General features: G+C 40.3%; 2 protein-coding genes across 4 annotated transcripts; one reads left to right on the plus strand and one right to left on the minus strand.

Moving 5' to 3' along the window:
- Nucleotides 1–48: 48 nt before the first annotated feature.
- Nucleotides 49–17,747, plus strand: LOC111324613 (DNA repair and recombination protein RAD54B). Of its 3 annotated transcripts, none has more exons than XM_022928221.2 (28): nt 49–358; nt 490–724; nt 817–865; nt 1,005–1,026; nt 1,133–1,154; nt 1,439–1,493; nt 1,647–1,734; nt 2,475–2,586; nt 6,300–6,430; nt 6,871–7,025; nt 7,909–7,956; nt 8,568–8,649; nt 8,956–9,036; nt 9,576–9,725; nt 10,103–10,159; nt 10,343–10,397; nt 10,651–10,757; nt 11,164–11,236; nt 11,772–11,995; nt 12,526–12,687; nt 13,087–13,195; nt 14,008–14,114; nt 14,337–14,402; nt 15,085–15,198; nt 15,670–15,744; nt 15,890–15,982; nt 16,412–16,486; nt 17,571–17,747. In XM_022928221.2, the coding sequence occupies exons 1-28, from the start codon at nt 242–244 to the stop codon at nt 17,664–17,666; spliced, it is 2,760 nt and encodes a 919-aa protein (XP_022783956.2). In that variant the 5' UTR covers nt 49–241; the 3' UTR covers nt 17,667–17,747. The 3 variants fall into 3 exon arrangements, 2 of the variants coding, with proteins under 2 accessions (XP_022783956.2, XP_022783955.2); XM_022928220.2 differs by having other exon boundaries at nt 52–358; nt 13,069–13,195; XR_015994461.1 differs by lacking the exon at nt 17,571–17,747 and having other exon boundaries at nt 13,069–13,195; nt 15,890–16,049; nt 16,412–16,482.
- Nucleotides 3,881–5,243, minus strand: LOC111324614 (uncharacterized). Its single transcript, XM_022928222.2, has one exon. It carries the CDS (start codon nt 4,961–4,963, stop codon nt 4,352–4,354), a length of 612 nt encoding a protein of 203 aa, XP_022783957.1. The 5' UTR covers nt 4,964–5,243; the 3' UTR covers nt 3,881–4,351.
- Nucleotides 17,748–18,111: the final 364 nt, after the last annotated feature.

Raw genomic sequence — 18,111 nt, forward strand, 5'->3', positions numbered from 1 at the left:
AATAAATTTAGCGACGGCGAAATATCTGATATAGTCTTTGATTTCATGCATCGAAATCACAAAGAGATCTGACAATAAAATTTCAAATTCTAGCCATGTTTCCGCGTAAAATTACGTAACATTGCTTTTTACACGTAAACTGAAGAGCGGTCATAACACCAAAGTGAGGCTGCCTCTCAGTGGCGCGAAGGACGAATAATTTACAAACATGGCAGGCTAAATTCACGAAAATTTAGCGATAATGAGGCGTTCTGCAGCGCCTTCAGTGAGAGCTGCAAAGAAAATGAAGTTCTATCCGCCATTTCTTTCCCTAGGCCAGGAAACTACTTCGGTTTTGCAGCAATCAAACAAAAACCAGGTGAGTGGCAACATGCCTAACTGTACGTAATTAAATTTTTTCACTTTATGATAACTCTTTCATAGCCCAGAGAGGGAGTTGACTCAAAAGCTCGAACGGAAACATGTTATTTCTTTTTGGTTGTATTCTAGGTGAAAATTCCAGAGATCGGAGCTGATATTTCTAAATCTGACGTAGAGACTGCCAGCACGAGTACCTTCATACAAAGGTACCCTGAAAATGTTACAGTCCCGGAAAGGAAAGAAGTGAAATCTGAAGATGAAATAAAAGACTCCACCTCCACAGATCCTTCATACCCTTCACTGAGCAGTAAAATAACACCTTTCAAACCTCCTCAGAGGTCGTCCAAAACAACTTCTAGTTTGGGTAAGTTTTAGAACTAATTGATTTTTCATCATCAACTAAAAGAGAAAATGTTTCACTTTTACGTCTTTCTTTTCTTTTCTTTTCATTTTTAGTGACATCCAAGGAAAAAGAGAATATTTTTCAATGCTTCAGCGTTGTTTGGTTAGTTACAGATACAATTTATCAACATCTGAGTTAGTTTATTTTGCAGTACAACATTCATGATATTATGCATATATTAAGTTTTTATTTGAGAAGCACTCCTTCATTCATTGAACTAAAATTTGTCTTATCATTTTAGGGGAAAGATGTCCAAGAAGAAGGTACCATGACAACTCCTGACAACTTTGATTTTGGTTATGTTCATTTTGCTATTTGATACTCTATTTTCTCTCATTAACTCTTATTATATGTTTTGATTATTTTTAGCACAAAAAGTGGGATGGAGATGGTAAGAAAAGAGAACATTTTCCATTTTTTTTTTAATTCCAGGTTGACTCTCTGGCAAACTGAAGAACAATAAATATTCGGAGGAAGTAGTAATTTTAAAGATGTTAAATTCACTTATGAGTCAGAGTGGAATTTTCTAATGTTGCTACTAGTAAACTCACATTAGACAATGAGATACAATCAAATTTTTCAATGTTCCTACAGTTGAATATTTGGGAAGGAAATTTTGACTGTACAAGTTGTAGGAATGATTTCCATGACTATTATTTTTTTTTCGGATTTTAGGTATACTGGTTACAAGAGGACGGACTGCCTCGTTAAAAGACCTGGAAGGAAAAGAGTAAGTAGACAGTGGGAAATGCAAGAACACTTGAAATTTCTTATACTGAGAAGTAACACTTAAATTTCTAGGACAGCAGTTTTGAGGTGTCAATAACAAAACAGTCTCACCCAAGTCCCTGACTGATCAAGGAACAAAATTTGTTTTCCTCAGGATTGCAAAGAGCGCTGGGTACAAGTCGTCAGAGCTGGAGTCTCTGCAAGAAGGAAACACATTGTGTATTGGTGGAAAAGAAATAGAGGTAATCTTGATTAGTGTCAGGGTTGAGTGGCCCACCTTTGCTAATACTTATCCACTGAGTATGATACTGATTATTACATTGCTGGCAGTGCTTGTGGGCAACATGAAGCAAATCCTGTGTTCTTATTGACTACCCAAGGAGGCAGGATGGGTCCATCTTGACAGCTCAGGATTGCCCACTTTGATCTCATACATGAAAAAAAAAATTGAATTTAGTGACAAATTCATAATTCTTGGACAATGTCGGTGATGGAGACTGATGCCAAAAGTGACAGAAGACATTCAGAAAAAAGAAACAACCCTCACGCAGTGCTCCTCACTGCGAAGATCGTTCTCATGTGCGTCTCACGAATGTATTGTCCTACAAACACAGTTGACTTTCTTCCCTGGCTCACTTATTAATGACCATTATAAGTCAAACATACAACACAAAGTTACTCTGGACATACAAATTAAATTGACATACTTCTTGTTGATTTGATTTTGTGGATTTGTTCAGTGTCCTTGCAAATGTTGACATATTTCTGGTTTTGCTTCTTTCTGCCCTGAGAAAGGTAACAACCAGAAATATGAATGTGTTTGCAAGCCATCTTATATGTTGTCAACTGTAGTTTTCACTTTTATTTTGCACCAAAGCTGATTTCTGATCAATTGGGAGTGTTTCATTTGCACTCATGTACTTTGCCATTGGCCGCTGGTGTCCTGCTTAACCCATGACCATATAATGACCGTTCTTTTCAGGTGATGAGTCTTATAAAAGCTGAGGATTACTTAAGTGGACAGTGCTTTCAACAGTCAGTAGTGACTTCATTTCCAACAAAACCACTCTCTAGGCTGCCTCCTAAAAAGACAGGTATGAAATACTCAACCCAGTCAAGTTAACTGAGTTTGCAGTATTTTTCAGTGGGATCACAAAGCAACAACACTCATTATTTTGATGTATTTATGTATTTGATGGCTTACAGCTCAAACAGTGCTATGAGTAAGGTTGCTCATTAAGCTTTACACATTCTCTCTCAGTTGGCACTGATAAGGTGTCAGTGAAGTTGTACATTGAAGAAACTATGAAAAGTTTAGCTCAGACAGCAATATTTGAATATCTGTCCCTGTAAGTGCTATAATCCCACTCTGCTATCAAAAAAAAAAAAAAAAAAAAAAAAAGAAGAGAGACAAATGTTTGTCTTCTTAGCAGGGTAAGGGTCTGAGAGGTATTGAAAAGCAGTGAAAACGCTGGGAACCAGCAGACATTGCGTTTAAGTTTGAAAAGAAAGCTCTCAACGAGGAGAAAATCTCTTGGAAGAACCACCGCAGTTTGCAATCAGTCCCTTTCATCTCCCGAAATTGCCAGGCGAGGGATTGAAAATGGTTAAGCAAAGGTACAAGCAAACTTTTTGCCTAACCATCGTTTCGAACTGAAATAACTTCTTTTTGCGAACAATGTCAGTTAGAAAGAACCAGAAGCGGAAGTTACGGCGGTGACCGTGGGGAGATTCAGATCTCCACCTCCCCTCCTTTCTGACAACAATGATTTTGTAATAAATTCTCCTTTGATACTCTGAAGATTACATTTCTTTTAGTTTTTAACTCGTCTTCGTTACACAACCTCCAGCCCACCATTTTTAAAACGGCTGAAAACGCAACTTTGATTTCACTTTTGAGTCGTCATCTGCCAACCGGATTATCTGATATTAGTATCATTTCAGAGCTGAGCAAAGAGTTTCAAGCAATCTGATTGGTCGAGCGGTTCCTTTATGATGCTATATAAACCGCTCCACGCGGTTTATCTAAAATGTTAAAATAAAATGTTAATAATTGTTACTAAAATGTTATGATTTTAGAAATTTCTCTGTTGTTCAGCACTGAAATTATACTAAAACAATTATTCGCCTCAGGTTCGGTGAATATTGTCGAATGATCCCCTCGACTTCTTCTCGGGGATTATTCGACGATATTCACCTCGCCTCCGGCGAATAATTGTTAATTATAGGGGAGAATAAACTTGCGCGGAGAATACCGATGTTGAAGTAAAGAAATGATCCGACCCGGTGCTCTGCAATTAAAGACATTGTAGATGAGAAGTGCGAAAAATTTTGACTTCGATCCTGTGTCTTCCAGATGCCAGCCAACTTCACCAACAACTGCGAAGCTGCATGTAGGGAGCGTGGCAAACGTCCCAGAAATTTTATTATAATTACTTTAACAACGTAGGGAAAAAGTACCACGTAAAAGTTATTTTCAAAAGCTTTCCTTTGACTAGTCAGAGAAGACAACCTCACAAAAAGTAGGATTCGTGGAAAAATGTTCGCACACTTCAAAACACTTATTAACCCACAACACTGATGCTAAGAAGCTTAAGTTACTCGAGATGTAGGAAATTTAATATCGCGTTACCAAGCTACACTGATCACCCGTAATTTATTTATCATTTGCAGTCTGAAAGAGATACTCCTTCAAAGATATGCAAGGTCTTTTGAGGTCATTTGCGTTGTAAATTAACTGATAAAGAGTTCGAATGGTAACGATTAATTCTCACAAATTCAGTTAACCCAAACATCATTCTCCCCCACTCCTTGAAAATGACCTTTTTTTGTAAAGAAACAAAAGTGTCCTTGCAATATTCAGTAAAGTCGCATCTTCTGCATAGTCTCGCCCAGACTTGTCGACTGAAGAATTTCCTCTAAATCCTTCTGATTTTTCTTGTCAACCTGTTTCCTTTTTGCTATCCAGTCATCTTTGGCTGCGAAACCTCGGTCGATCATCAATAGCTGCAGCCAGTCGTAATCTGACAGAGCCTTTAGTTGAACTCCTTTCTCCACCAACTTTCTCAAACCGATGGCATTATCCTCTGCGACCTTCTGCACGCGGACGTGAATATTATGTAGATGGGCGAAGCGAATCGACACGCTTACACTCTCGTTTTGCGCGAGCCACTCGCAGATCTTCTCCGAGCATTCTCCGCACGGCGAAAAATTGCTAAGAAGCTGGAAATCGTGTAGGAAGCCCGTTAATGGATGTTCTTCGAGTTGCACAATCGACTGCTTGAACGCGTGGATCGATCCGCTCCTGTAAACCTTTCGTGACAAGATCTTTCCATCTCTTCCTCTAGCTACGGCAAGCACGACAGCCTCTGACGGCCAAAAACCGCCTGGCACGCCAGACTTAAGAACAGCTGTCAAGTCGAAGTCTTCTGGAGTGGGGCTCTGAGGTACTGTTGCGGAATTAGCCGCCATGCTGACAAAAGTGAAAGTTAAATTATAAGTTCAAATTGATTTGTAATTCCGGTTGGTTAAATTCTCGAGACTGGTAATTTTATATGACGCTGCCTATCACTTGACATGACAGTAGGCCTCTTAGGTCAGTAAACAGTCGTTATTTTAAGTATCTCCAGTTTTCATTTAAAAAGACGAGTTACTGTAGTGTAATTCCCAGGTATGTTCTGGTATCGATCTGGGGAGCTTATGTTGCCCCCAGTGACTCAAGTTACGGTGGACGAAAACTTCATCAGAGATAGATCGGTGAACACTAATAAGGAAGTGAAAGAAATCTTTTGACGCTGAAAAATCAGTCATGCCATCCTAACGTAACAAAACATTTGTACGATGAGCGGAATGTTTTTATGAGACTGAAAAATTACAACAATGAAAAAATATATTAAACTCTTTGTCAACACTTTTCTGCAGATTTTGAATTATTTTTTTTCCGTAGGCTTATTGACTCTGAAGTGAAACTTCAAGTTCATATTTGTGCACACTAACTTGTGTTTACTTTGGCTGCGTTTTTTATTCGTCATAAGACGCCTCATTTTGCTTTAAATTGAGCGTCAAAAAGAGTTAAGAGTTTTTTTGCGTCTGGTTTTCTTCGTGCACAGTGTCCCGTTTACATACGCGTTCTAACTTTTTCTCAAGGCCCGACCAAACGCACGAAACATTTCAACGTAACATCTTGTACCATGGTTAGTTCATGTTGTGGGATAATGTGAAGGAAGCAGAGCTAATAATAAAGGGCAGCTCAGAAGCTAGGCCGGGTCTTAAAAAGTTAATTACCGTTTGACCATACGTGTATTTGTGCCATAAACAATCCGATTGCTTATGAAAGTCGCGCAGTCAAACATATAGTGAACAATCAGGAGGGCATGTTGTATTTCATCCAAGCAGAAGGAAAACCAAAACTGATCGTGATTTGACCCATGAGAGTTTTTCCCGCGCCTGGCCTTAACTGGTTGCACTGATGTTTTCCCGGGGCCTCCCCCCCCCCCCCTACATAAGCCCTCTGCGCAACACCCCCCACACAAACGGCCCTATCCCTCACAAACTTCGCCCCCCTCCCTCACAAGCTGCTCCCACCGCGTAAGCTGCATATTTTCACGCGGTTACCGCGGCCAAATTCCTCTTAGTCTCCCGGTCCTGGTGTCGGTTAGATCCTTTTTCGTCTAGTTATAATCAATTTAATCCGTTCTTGTGTTTGTAGTTTAAGTTGCCCACGCACAAAGTGGAAACAACACAAAAATTACAAAATTCTTTGCCACAATTATTACCACACTTTTTTTATTATTATTTTATTTTCAAGGCTTTATCAAGCCCTTTTCTTCCAACGTGGAAAGAGATATAATAACAGATGCCCGACAAATGGTGACGCCTCGGCATGACGTCAACACTCCTGGGGCCCTGGTAATGCCTCGACCCAGTGCTACTCATCAGGTAACTGTCACACATTGGGATAAATCTTGCACTGTGATTGGTCGTTTTTAAGAGTGTTTGACGTTTCGAAAACTGAGCGGAAGTTGTGAACAGGTTGAAGTGCAAGGGAAATTTTCAAGTGAATGTTTAGTGTGGCTTTTTGAAACTGTTTGTGCAGATTTTCTGTGATATTATTGGCTGCAGGACTCAAGAAGCGTTTTTCAGTCTCGATGAAGCTGTAAAGAGAAGTTGTACAGTATAGTTTGTTAGTTTTGTTCATACGAACATGTTGTTTGTTAGCTGCAAGTAGTGGATGAAAGCTTGCTGTCTCTATCCCATACTCGTTTTGGTCGTTACTTTACCAATCCAATGTGCTACTTCCATGATATAGTCTCCCTCGCAGCCGTTTTTTCGGATGTCGCGCAATGCTCCCCCAAAAGCTTTTATTTATTTTTTCATAGTTGGAGCACAATCGAGAGGGGCTGGATATCACAGACGTGGTAGTGGACCCACATTTGTCCGGTCAATTAAGGCCCCATCAGAGAGACGGTGTGGTGTTCCTCTATGAGTGTATCATGGGCTTGAGAAATTTAAACGGGAATGGAGCCATCCTTGCGTGAGTAGTAAAAAAGGAAGGGATTTTCCAAACCTAGAACAGATTGCAATAAGCCTTCAGGACAGATTGAATTACAATAATCCATGATGAAGAGACCTATCGCACGGCTATGACTTGCAATCTTAGTTATCAACAACACTCTATTTAACACTTCCGATAATTAGTTTTGTAAGGCAGATAGCGCGCGAAAAAACTTGGACGATTAGGTGTCACGTGTTAACTTTTGGAGAATATTTTACGCTCTTTCTGCTTCTTTTGTTTTAGTGCAGACTCATCACCATCCCTATCTGTCTTTTGTCACGGTAACTGATTACCGGCAGAAAGATAATAACCTCGCTATTTCCACGAAACACAATTTATTTAACTGTAAACAACGGGAAATAACTTAACACGAGCTAGCGACTACTCATGGAACAATCCAACTAAAATTAACTATGCACTTCTCTACGCTTATCTGACCACAAGCAAAGTACTGTCCTTCTCTTTGGCGAAATCTCCTAAGACTTCCTTCGCGGTATCGCACTCCACGGTAAACAACTCTGGACTTGACAGCAGAATGTCAGTCTCACATCCGAAGGGGAAAATCCCTTCACTTGTCACTTTTCACACAATATCACTTAGAGATCACACACAGGGAACGAAGTCCCAAATCACCACAACAACCTGACTAGCGAGCTGCTTATATAAGCATCCGAAGAGAGTCTAGAAGTTTCCAAAAGTAACTATAACCATTACAATAGTAACTATTTATAACTATTACAATAAACTCTATTTTTAAACTGATGAGTCGCAGTTCTAGAAAATTCTTGAAACAACATGACATTGACTTTCGCGAACTTTCCAGACAATTCCGATCCTTGTAACACTTTTCTTTCGTATTTAGAGACGATATGGGACTTGGGAAAACGCTGCAATGTATTTCTTTGATATGGTAAGACAATTTACTTCATTACTTATACATGGAAATGCAACCGAAATGCTCCTTTCAATGCGCATATGCTATAAACAACCAACCAGCTTGTAGTTTATCGTGAAAGTGAGCCTTTCTTTCACATGTGTAGCATTCAGACAAAGGGGAACAGATTAACAAAGATCATTCTTACCTCGCGTGAAACTGAGCGGGAAACACGCGCTGAACTCGCGTGTAGCATGTGCATATTCATGTAAACATTCTTGTTGTGATATGTAATACCTTATTGGCTTATCTATAACTTATCGTACTGTTTTTCATTGTTCGTGTATACGCATGCTCTTCCAGTCATTTCCCCTGTTCGGTCAAACTTGTTGTTGAAGAATATATTTTTAATGTTTATTTCCCCTGCTATTTTGTGGGAAGGGATTGTTGGATATGTCGGGTATGTATTTTAATCTCCAGAATAAATAAATTTTGTTGTTTGTTGTAGCTAGGTGCTCACGCGTTGAATTTGGCGGTAGGCACACCCTCTAAGGCATGCACCTAGTTTCGTCCGGAATACAAGCGTTAAGTCCCTTCTAATCCCTACAGTTGCAAAAAGTCAATTTAATCCTATATTCTTGAAACAGGACTCTTCATAAACAAGGCATGTACGGTGGAGTAGCAACTATCAAGAGAACGCTGATTATAACTCCAGGAAGTCTGGTCAAGGTATTCTGGTATCTCCTTTTCTGTCCTCTATAAAATTTATAAACAACAGCCTTCATTTAACGCCAAATGTGCCCGGATATTTGCCTGCAGACATTATCTGTTCTGAGAAGCGAAAGATTTTCCAACAGCGAAGCTCGAGGAAAACTGTGAGCTTTGAAGAACAGAAATTGTCTTAGGACAATTTTACGAGTGCCTTTTCAAGCCAATTTCTCAAGCTAAACACTTTTCGTAGAGCGCATAACTAGTTTATCTTGTCATCTTTTTAAATATTTTTCTTTACACTTGTTTCGTTGTTACTCCGTTCAGAACTGGAGTTCGGAGTTCCGCAAGTGGCTCGGTAACGAGAGATTGAAGGTGTATACAGTGAACTCGGACAAGAGAGTGAAGGTAAAAAACACAGGCTTGGGGGGAGGGTGCGGATGTGCTCTTCTACCGTTTTGAGTTGATGCTGCGATGAAATTATAAGTTATGTGATAAAAAGTAGGGTCCTATGTAGCAGGAAAGTTTGGTTATTAAATGGAAGTTTGTAAATAGAACAAGAAAGATGGTAAATTTTAAACTCGATTGCCGATTGAAGAGACTGATGTTTATTCGTTTTGTCACGAGTGTGGAATAAAGATAAACGTCTGAAACCCTAAAGTAGACCTGTAAATTGTCCGGTAAATTGTAGATTTTTTGCTCCGATGCTCTGCCACTGAGCCACAGAAAACTTAGCGGTGGGCCGAGCTAGACAGTAGTTCAAATGTGGCACGCGTCCTGCATACTGCTGAGATCGACATCGTGAGCGTAGATTGTGTGGGAAAGATGGTAATTTTTTAGCTCGATTGCTAAACCACACTAGGGTTACGAGGACTCAGAATGACAAAGCGCCTCATTTATTTGCCTAGGAGATGAGAAAACTGGATGTTTTTACCTTTCTGTTTTAGGAATTCATGAACAGTCCTCTCTACCCAGTGATGATTATCAGTTATGAGATGTTTCTACGCTCAGTAGAAGAAGTTAGAAACATTAAGTTTGGATTAGTGATCTGTGATGAAGCACATCGGCTGAAAAACACTTCCATTAAAACTGCTACGGTAGGTTACGTTCGCTTTTTTTTCTTTTTGGGTTAACTCTGTTCAAGTACAATCCCGCCCTTTGCCTCACCACTGATAATATGTTAGAATATCCTCAAAACCTGTTCAACGCGAATAAAATTTAAAACTGAGCCGAAAACAGTTGAATTGAAATACATTTTGCTTTTCTAGCTTCTCGAATCGTTCATATAAGTTATTTGCGGCGTATGTCGCAAGAGGTGATGTTTTGTAACCTCTTTATCGTGTTTTGTTTTGTTTTTTGTTTGTTTGTTTGTGAAAGTATGTGTGAACGCTGTTTTATGTGGTTTTCCGAGTAAGATTTTTGCTTAAAGGCCAATGTCTTTTTCTCGCTTATTTTCATTCTTGTTCATCTGCAGATGATTTCTGGACTAAAGACAAAACGAAGGATTCTTCTCACAGGAACCCCAGTTCAGGTTACTCTAACCACTCGTTTTCTCTTGCATTTATTTCACTGCCTACTTCGAGTTCCTCCCTGGCATGTTACGACGTCATTCAAAGGCAATACAGTAGGCATTTCATTTCCTAAAAAACAAAATTTGTGTACGACTATGATGGTATCATAGCTCATATAAATGTACGTCCTCTTTTACTCACAGAATGATCTCAAAGAGTTTCATTCACTTGTCGACGTCTGCAATCCAGGGATTCTAGGTGAGTGCCGTCAGATTCGACTTGTAGGACTGCTGGATTTAATCCCTTTATTGCGAACATTTTAGATTAATTTTTGGCAATTTTATTCATATAAACCATATTTGGTAGTCACGTGATTATGTGGCGTAGTCGCGTCAAAGCGCGGGAAATCCTCTTGAAATCATCTGACGAGTCGACTGAGAAAAATGTGGTTTTGTGTTTACTTAACAATTTAAGTGAATTACTTTGGATAGTGACGCCTCATCCTTTTAAGGCACGCAGTCATCGTTTCGCCGTCTGTATGAAGAACCGATCGTCCGCGGCCAGCAACCTGACGCAAGCGGTGAAGACAAACTCTTGGGACAAACGAGGGCAGCTGAGGTAATAAATTCAAAATTTAGTGCTGTGGCATGTTACTGGAGCGCTTTTCGATTGAGTGTTGTAAAACCAAAATCAAAGTAGTCATAGCAGCCAATCAAAATGAAGGAAATATCAAGGAGCCAATAAAAACAAACAAACTGACTGAAGCGCGGGAAAATGCGAATGATCAAGTGACGATTGACTTTAGTTTTGAATCCTATTGGTGGAGAAGGTGGCGCGAGTTTTCACTCAGCGAGGTCAACCAGAATGAAAGCAATCACGGATTACTCTCCACATCAATTTGGAAATAGTTCCAACGCGTATGAAGCAAATGATCTTTTCCCCTGGGGTCTGATCCTACAAATTGGAGTCTTATGGCTGAGTCTTATTTAGTGTCTTCCTCCCTCTTTTTACTTCCTGTGTAAAGCTCAACAGACTAACCAGCTTGTTTTTCTTGAGACGGACAGCAGAAGTGAACAGCCGTTACCTTCCTCAAAAAGGTATGCGTGTTCTTAGCTCACCCTAAATATCCAGGTGTGTTAAAACTCGATACTTGAGTCATGTGGTCCATCAAGCCGGAGCTTATCCCAGTCTCTGGTGACCAGGAGAATTGTCTTCCCCCCCCTACCCCCCTCATCTGGATAAGATGATAATCCATCGCTGGTTACTTCCCCTCCCCCCCTCCTCACTATTTCGTCAGGTTTTCTGACAGTTCACTGGGAAAGGCCTTGTGAGAATATTGTGGATTCGACACGAGCGTTTCTTGGCCTGCGGTATGAGGCCCGACGACAGGTCTGTAAGGAGTCTAGAACTATTAATGCCAGAACTCTGACAAACTTCTCTTCGACTCGTCTCAAATCTCCACGCGGTCGGACAAACGCCCGTCCTGCAGCGTTAAAAATGAGACTGGGCCGGGTCTCAAACTCCAATCTCTCGATTCCGAGTCCAGCGTTAGACCACTGCGTCTCCCACACTTTCTTTGGTTTCTCCAAAATCTTCTCTTTCTATTAACTTTTTTGACTCAATTTTTTGCAGTGGAATGCGTCGTGTTCTGCAGACCCAGTCTCCTACAACTTTCTCTGTACCGTCACCTTTTGATGTCACGAGTTGTGAGGTCATGTCTGACGTCACATTCCTCTGGAGGTTCGCGACACTTGGTTTGTATTGGTGCCTTGAAGAAACTCTGTAATGATCCAAGCCTTATTTATTCACATTGCCAAGAAGCCAAAGAGATGGAGGACGGCTTGGATGTTGATGAGGTTAGTATATTTCTTGTCAGGCGGTCATTTTAAACAAACCTAGATGGCTTGTTGTTGCATAGACCCGCTAGGCGTGTTAAATTTCAAGGCAATTTTTTTAAGAACTTCACCTGTTTAAATAATAGCCCTGAGGCAAGTTCCGTCTCTCTTTCGATTTGCTATCACAACAAATGACCGAGTTTCATCTTGGCCCAGTCTATCTTGATAAAAGACAGTTCTCTTTTGACTTTAAGTTTCTAAGGGATTGTTTTCCCAGTTCACTTTGTCCGTAAGTGAGCGCTCAAAACAGATGCTTTTCTCTGTATTTTAGTTTACTCTTGATGATGTTATGACGTTTTCAGGAGAATTTTTGTCCCAAAAACAGACACTCGCTATGAGCAAATTCGCCCCAACATTTATTTCTGTTTTGCGCAGTAATACGACTATGAAAAGCCTAGAGATGTCGCGGGAATAACTTTTCCTTACCATTCGTTCGCATAAATGAACATTCTGCTCGCAAACTTTAAGAATTTGATTGTTTACCTACTTAGGACGCATCAGTTTATGAGGGACTCGATCTTTCCTTTCCGGAGAATTTCAACCCGGGTTGTTTTACAACAAACTACTCTGGAAAACTGCAAGCTCTCGGTCACATGCTGCCCCAGATACACAGCACGGGAGAGAGAGCAGTGCTCGTCTCAAATTACACTCAGGTACGATTTAGTGTTCACCGGAAAATTAGACTTCTTGTTGGTAGAAATTTAACAGGGCGTGGTCGCATACGCCTGGAAGCTAAGACAAGTTAGTCTGGTTCAAGATAATAATCAACAATCAGCGACAAAGGAATTGAGACGCTTTTGTGCTTTCATCATTACTGGACAAACTGTAACCCTTACCCATGCGATTTAACCTCCTCCCCCACCCTTCTTGGTCCTCGTAAAGGGCGGTTTTTTTTTTCGCCGAGACTTGCCTTAACCAAAATAATGACCAGCTCCCAGTTGGCTTGTTAGCTTAGTTGGTGGAGCACTGCACCGGTATCGCAGAGGAGTGAAAGAGTTAACATTGTCTCTCTATCTCTCCTTGTTTCACGAAAGACGCTTGATTTACTTCAGAGGTTTTGTGAAGACAGAGGTTACTCCTCTCTGCGACTGGATGGAAAGACGCCAACCAGCAAACGACAGTCGTTAGTAGATCGGTTCAATGACAAGCACTGCAAAATCTGTAAGTGCGTGTGTGTTTGTTTATTTGTCTATTTGTTTGGTTTTTTTTTATTGGAATAGACTACGAGGAGTCCCTGCTTTTCGGTGAAGTCCTTTGCGCGAGTCAAAAAAACATCAGTGAAAATCAGCCTCGCGCGGAGCTGTGGGAGTGAGTAGCACTAAACTAACCTTTTAATTTGTTTTTATCAACTGAGTTGTTAATGTAAATTGGCCACCGTAAAGAGTTTCAAAGCTGACGTTTCGAGGGTTAGCCCATCGTCAGAGCAAACGAATAATGAATATTGAATAAACCAACCTAACCCTACTATTGTGTCCCTCACTCCCAGAGTTCCATGAGGCGCGCAAACATCAATGATTTTTGTTTTTAATCGCACGACGGACTTCGCCGAAAAGAAGGGAGTGGTCGTGGTCTATTACCCCATTCACAATAAGAGTTTAACATGCTTTAAAAGCTGTTTTCAATTAAACACGGTTTAAAATTGTTTTACTTCATAGAAACTACTTGAACCTATCTTTTTCTACTTCAAATTAAGCACATTGAAAATACAAGTTGTGACTACTTGAAACCTATGGAAATTCTGATTCAGTTTTTCAGTTCTCTGTTTCTGATTTTCATCTCGGTAAACCCGGTTTAACTAAACAATTTTTTGCTGATGTGAATGGGGCATATGATTTAATCAGTTAGTACAACAACTACTAAGTTTGCTGTTATTTACATTGCCCCTGAAATTTACTGGAACAAAAGCATGAAAAGCAAGAAAAGAAATCTAGTGGACTCAGCTTGATCATTGTTTTTTACTCTCCGTCGTCTAGTTGTGTTTCTGTTGAGTTCGAAAGCTGGTGGAGTGGGCTTGAATCTGATTGGTGCATCAAGGCTCATTTTGTTTGATATTGACTGGAATCCGGCCAATGACATACAGGTATGAATTTTCGTTGCCGAAGAAATTTCGAAGGAGAGAACTAGATATAAGAAACTTCTCTATAACAAGTTCCCTGGGCTGGTGTGAGGAGCTATTCTCCTCATCTTTATTTCTTTTCCCTCTACTTAGATTGAGTAACTTTCTTTCTGTGAAGTAAGATTGATTTTTTTTCACATGATAGCTATCTCGTTGAACTTACTGAGTTTTGGTTTGCCTTCACAGTCGATGGCAAGGGTCTGGAGAGACGGACAGAAAAAGACAGTTCATATTTATCGACTTTTGACAACGGTAATTAGCTTAGTGACCAGGTGTCGTCGTTGAAGACTCTTATCAGTCTGTTTTTCTCTCGATCTTATGTAGCTCTAGGCGAGAAGAGACTGGGACAAGACAAGAACGAGACAGGGTTGGGTCAGGATTAGGTTAACCAGCCTCCTCTCGTCCTTGTCTCGTCAGATGTAGACTGTTTTGAAATATTTTTAGTCTTAAATTGTATGCCAAAACTGATTGTAGAATGAATTTTTACTCCTAGTCCTTTTAAATTTTATCATCATAGGATTTATATATGCTATTATACATTACAATAGATTATATTATTGTAAATAATTCCGTATTTCAGCTTACGGGCTGCGATGTTATTTTAAACCGTCCTTTCTATTGATCCATTTCAAAACGAAGCCACGTGTGAAGCCACTGATATGAAAGTATTGCATTTTGGGCTCATATTGAAAGTGAGGCCGTTTAGAACTCGGTAAGAGCCTACGAGGAGTTTGTTTTCTCTCCCCGCACGTAGGACCTCTAAGAGAGAAACCGACGTGAACTCGAAACTTAATACTCAGTGCTGTGGCTTTTTACTCCCTCGGAGAACTGTTCATTTGAAGTTTCGATAAATCCAGTCGAAACTCAGTTCGTTGTTAAAGTGACAAGTAATTTTAACACGGTGTATCTAACTATGGTTTGTTGAATGACTCAGGGTACCATTGAAGAGAAGATTTACCAGCGACAAACCGCCAAGCAGGGTCTTAGCGGAACTGTAGCTGATGCCAAGGACTCTGTCAAAGTTGAATTCTCGCGAGAGGAACTCAAGGTGAGTATAAAAGGCGATTTTGACACAGTTTTATGTGGCCTCTAGTTTGTCAAGTGCTGTTTGCTGTTTTAGTTGTGGCAGACTGCAGTATTATAAAGAAAACTCTGTTGCAATGAGTTGTCTTCACTCGGGTTATTAAACTGTAGGAAAGACTTCAACATGACTTAACCTCATTTCAGGGAAAGCTTTCTTCTAAACTGCACTCGCCTTTGACTCACTCGTGCACGTACGAAACTCGCGAAAAATCACTCTTGGCTATGAAACACGAAATGCACTTGCCATCTTGCGATTTCCTAAACTATGGTTAGGTGCTCATGATAAAACTTTCCTCTCTATGAGTGGATGATCAAAGTGCGTTAGGGTTTTTGCCGTAAAGAATGAACTGAAGAGGTAGCCTTATTCAATGATACAACTTATTTGTTATGGCATAAATTTGTTTTCTTCTGACAATCTTCTTTCCTCACTCCTCAGGATTTGTTTACACTCCACGAGAACACGTTATGTTTAACGCATGATCTTCTTCAGTGTCCCTGCTTGACAACCGAGGTAACACTGAATTTTTTTTTTAAGACTGATGTGCAATCTCTCTTACACAAGAAGATTGTCGGGTGAATGATCGCGATTTGAGACAGTATCACTGCTCTGTCATTGACTGTCTCCATCTCTCGTGTATTTTGTTGGCTTTTTCTAGGATGAAAGTGGCGAGGAATGTCAACCACAGTCAACAGCCAATCAACAGTCAACAAGACCATGTCAATTGGGAATTGACAACACCTTTAATCAAGTATGATATTCTCCGTAGAAGTAAAGGACACTCAATTATATCACGAACGCAACAGGAATTTCGAGACGTAAGCGTGTGAAGTCAGAGAGAAAACTCTCTTTCAAGAAAAGCTAGAAAGTAGCTTTTTACACAGTAGTCCATTTTACAGTTGTGTCCTTGGTTGCCAAGCCTTTGAACGGGAGTGAGGCTAGAGATGACCTTGTGATGATACAAACCTTGCTGCCTCTCAAATGTAAACCACTTTGCTATCATGCTAAGTAGATACAGGTCTCTATCACAACAAGGTCACCTTCAGCCTCACTCTGAATCAAAGGCTTGGCAACTAAGTACACAACGGTAAAATGGCCTATTAGAACGTTGTAGGACATTCTCGTGCTGATAACGTCTATCACAAAGCACATTCAGAACTCATAAATATCTCTTTTTCAGAAACATCTCTCGATTGCAGAGCTAATGGATTGGCAGCACTATCCATGTCCGAGTGTCTCGTGTTCAAACTTTGAGGTAAGACAGAGATTTACCCCTGCCCAGTTTTTCTATTAGATTCAATAGGTGCAGTCCATACAGACCATATAATTTATCCATTACAGAGATGCACATCTAAGAACGATTCACTTTTACTCATTCCTGAAAAGGTCGTTTTTTCCAGGGTTGCGTTCATTCCTGTCTTACAAAAGCTGTTCATGTTAGCGTTTCTGGGTACCCGTGTAAAACTTCACCATCGGGAAGATTACCTGATTAAGGTTACTAACCGCCTCCTGGTTAGCTCAATTGGTTAGAGCGCCGGATTGTGTTGTGCGGGAGGTCGAGGGTTCGAGCCCCGGCCGGACTGATACTCATGGTCTTAAAATAAGTGAGGAGAATTTGCTACCTTTCTATAACCAAAAAATGGATAGATATTCTAGTCTTTTCGGATAAGGACGAATAAACCGTAGGCCCCGTCTCCTGCGGGGTTAGGGGTAGGAGACGTTAATTTCCCACGCAGAGATTGCTGTGTAGTGGATGTCCTCCCCTGGGATGGGATGGGTGGGAACTGGCCCTGAAAAGCCCCCATGGGGAGTGGTCAACTAACTTATGTATGTATTGCTTCATGGAAAATGCTGCCACGTTCTTTAAGTTCATCCTCTGTATCACAGGGAATTGTGCGATATGCCGAATATTTCTGGGCGTTGTATGAGCTCTGTACGGTTTTGAACGTGTCAGTCATATTCCAGAGATTGGTTTGGTTTTAACTCTAACGCAGTGAAATGTTTTGAAGTATTTTGGATATATCAACAGAGTTGAAATGGTAAATTGGCCACCGTAACGATTACAAAAGCTGACGTTTCGAGCGTTAGCCCTTCGTCGGAGCGAAGGGCTAACGCTCGAAACGTCAGCTTTTGTAATCGTTACGGTGGCCAATTTACCATTTCAACTTTGTTGATATATCCAAATTATTTCGTTACCCCCACCGACGCAGCCCCAAACAGTTTCTTTAGAAACTATCGGCCTGTATGTTTTGAAGTATAACTGCTTATAAATGCTTGTTTTAGCAGCAGTGTTGAAGCTCTTATAATGAATAATTCCAATATATCTTATTCTCTTGAAGGACGACGCGTTAAAGGAAGCTGGTGATACTGTGTCATTTGTGTTTCGAACCAAGACATTTGGACAAGAAAGGGTTCAACAAGAATCCAGACAATAAACCCTATTTGTGATTTAGTAGGATATTGTTAATTTAGCTTCGCTCAAATGTGACAAATTCATTAAAACCTTTTTTTTTTAATTGGATTGTGAATCATAATATGCCTCTGCTTTGTTCCAAGAGAGCATAACCACTTATTTTACTACTCCAAAGACGATTTAAGGTGGTTCCAGTGGGTTTTAGTTGTTTTTACTTGATATTTCGGTAAGAAATATCGAGTTCAAGTTCTGGTTTGTAAGCTGACTTACTATCACGACTTGATCCCAAAAAACATTTGTTCAGTTTAGGTAATGAGGTGGTTCATCGATTTGATTTTGTGGATTGCATCGCCGCCTACCATGAGAAACTACCAGCCAATGTCAAAATCCTTTTTTTATCCTGTCCTGTTATATCCTGTCACTTTAAACAAACGTTTGACCTTTTTCCACTTGATTGCTGTTTTGAG

Source organism: Stylophora pistillata, chromosome 13 (assembly GCF_964205215.1).
Source record: "Stylophora pistillata chromosome 13, jaStyPist1.2, whole genome shotgun sequence".
In the NCBI taxonomy this organism is placed as follows: Eukaryota; Metazoa; Cnidaria; class Anthozoa; order Scleractinia; family Pocilloporidae; genus Stylophora; species Stylophora pistillata.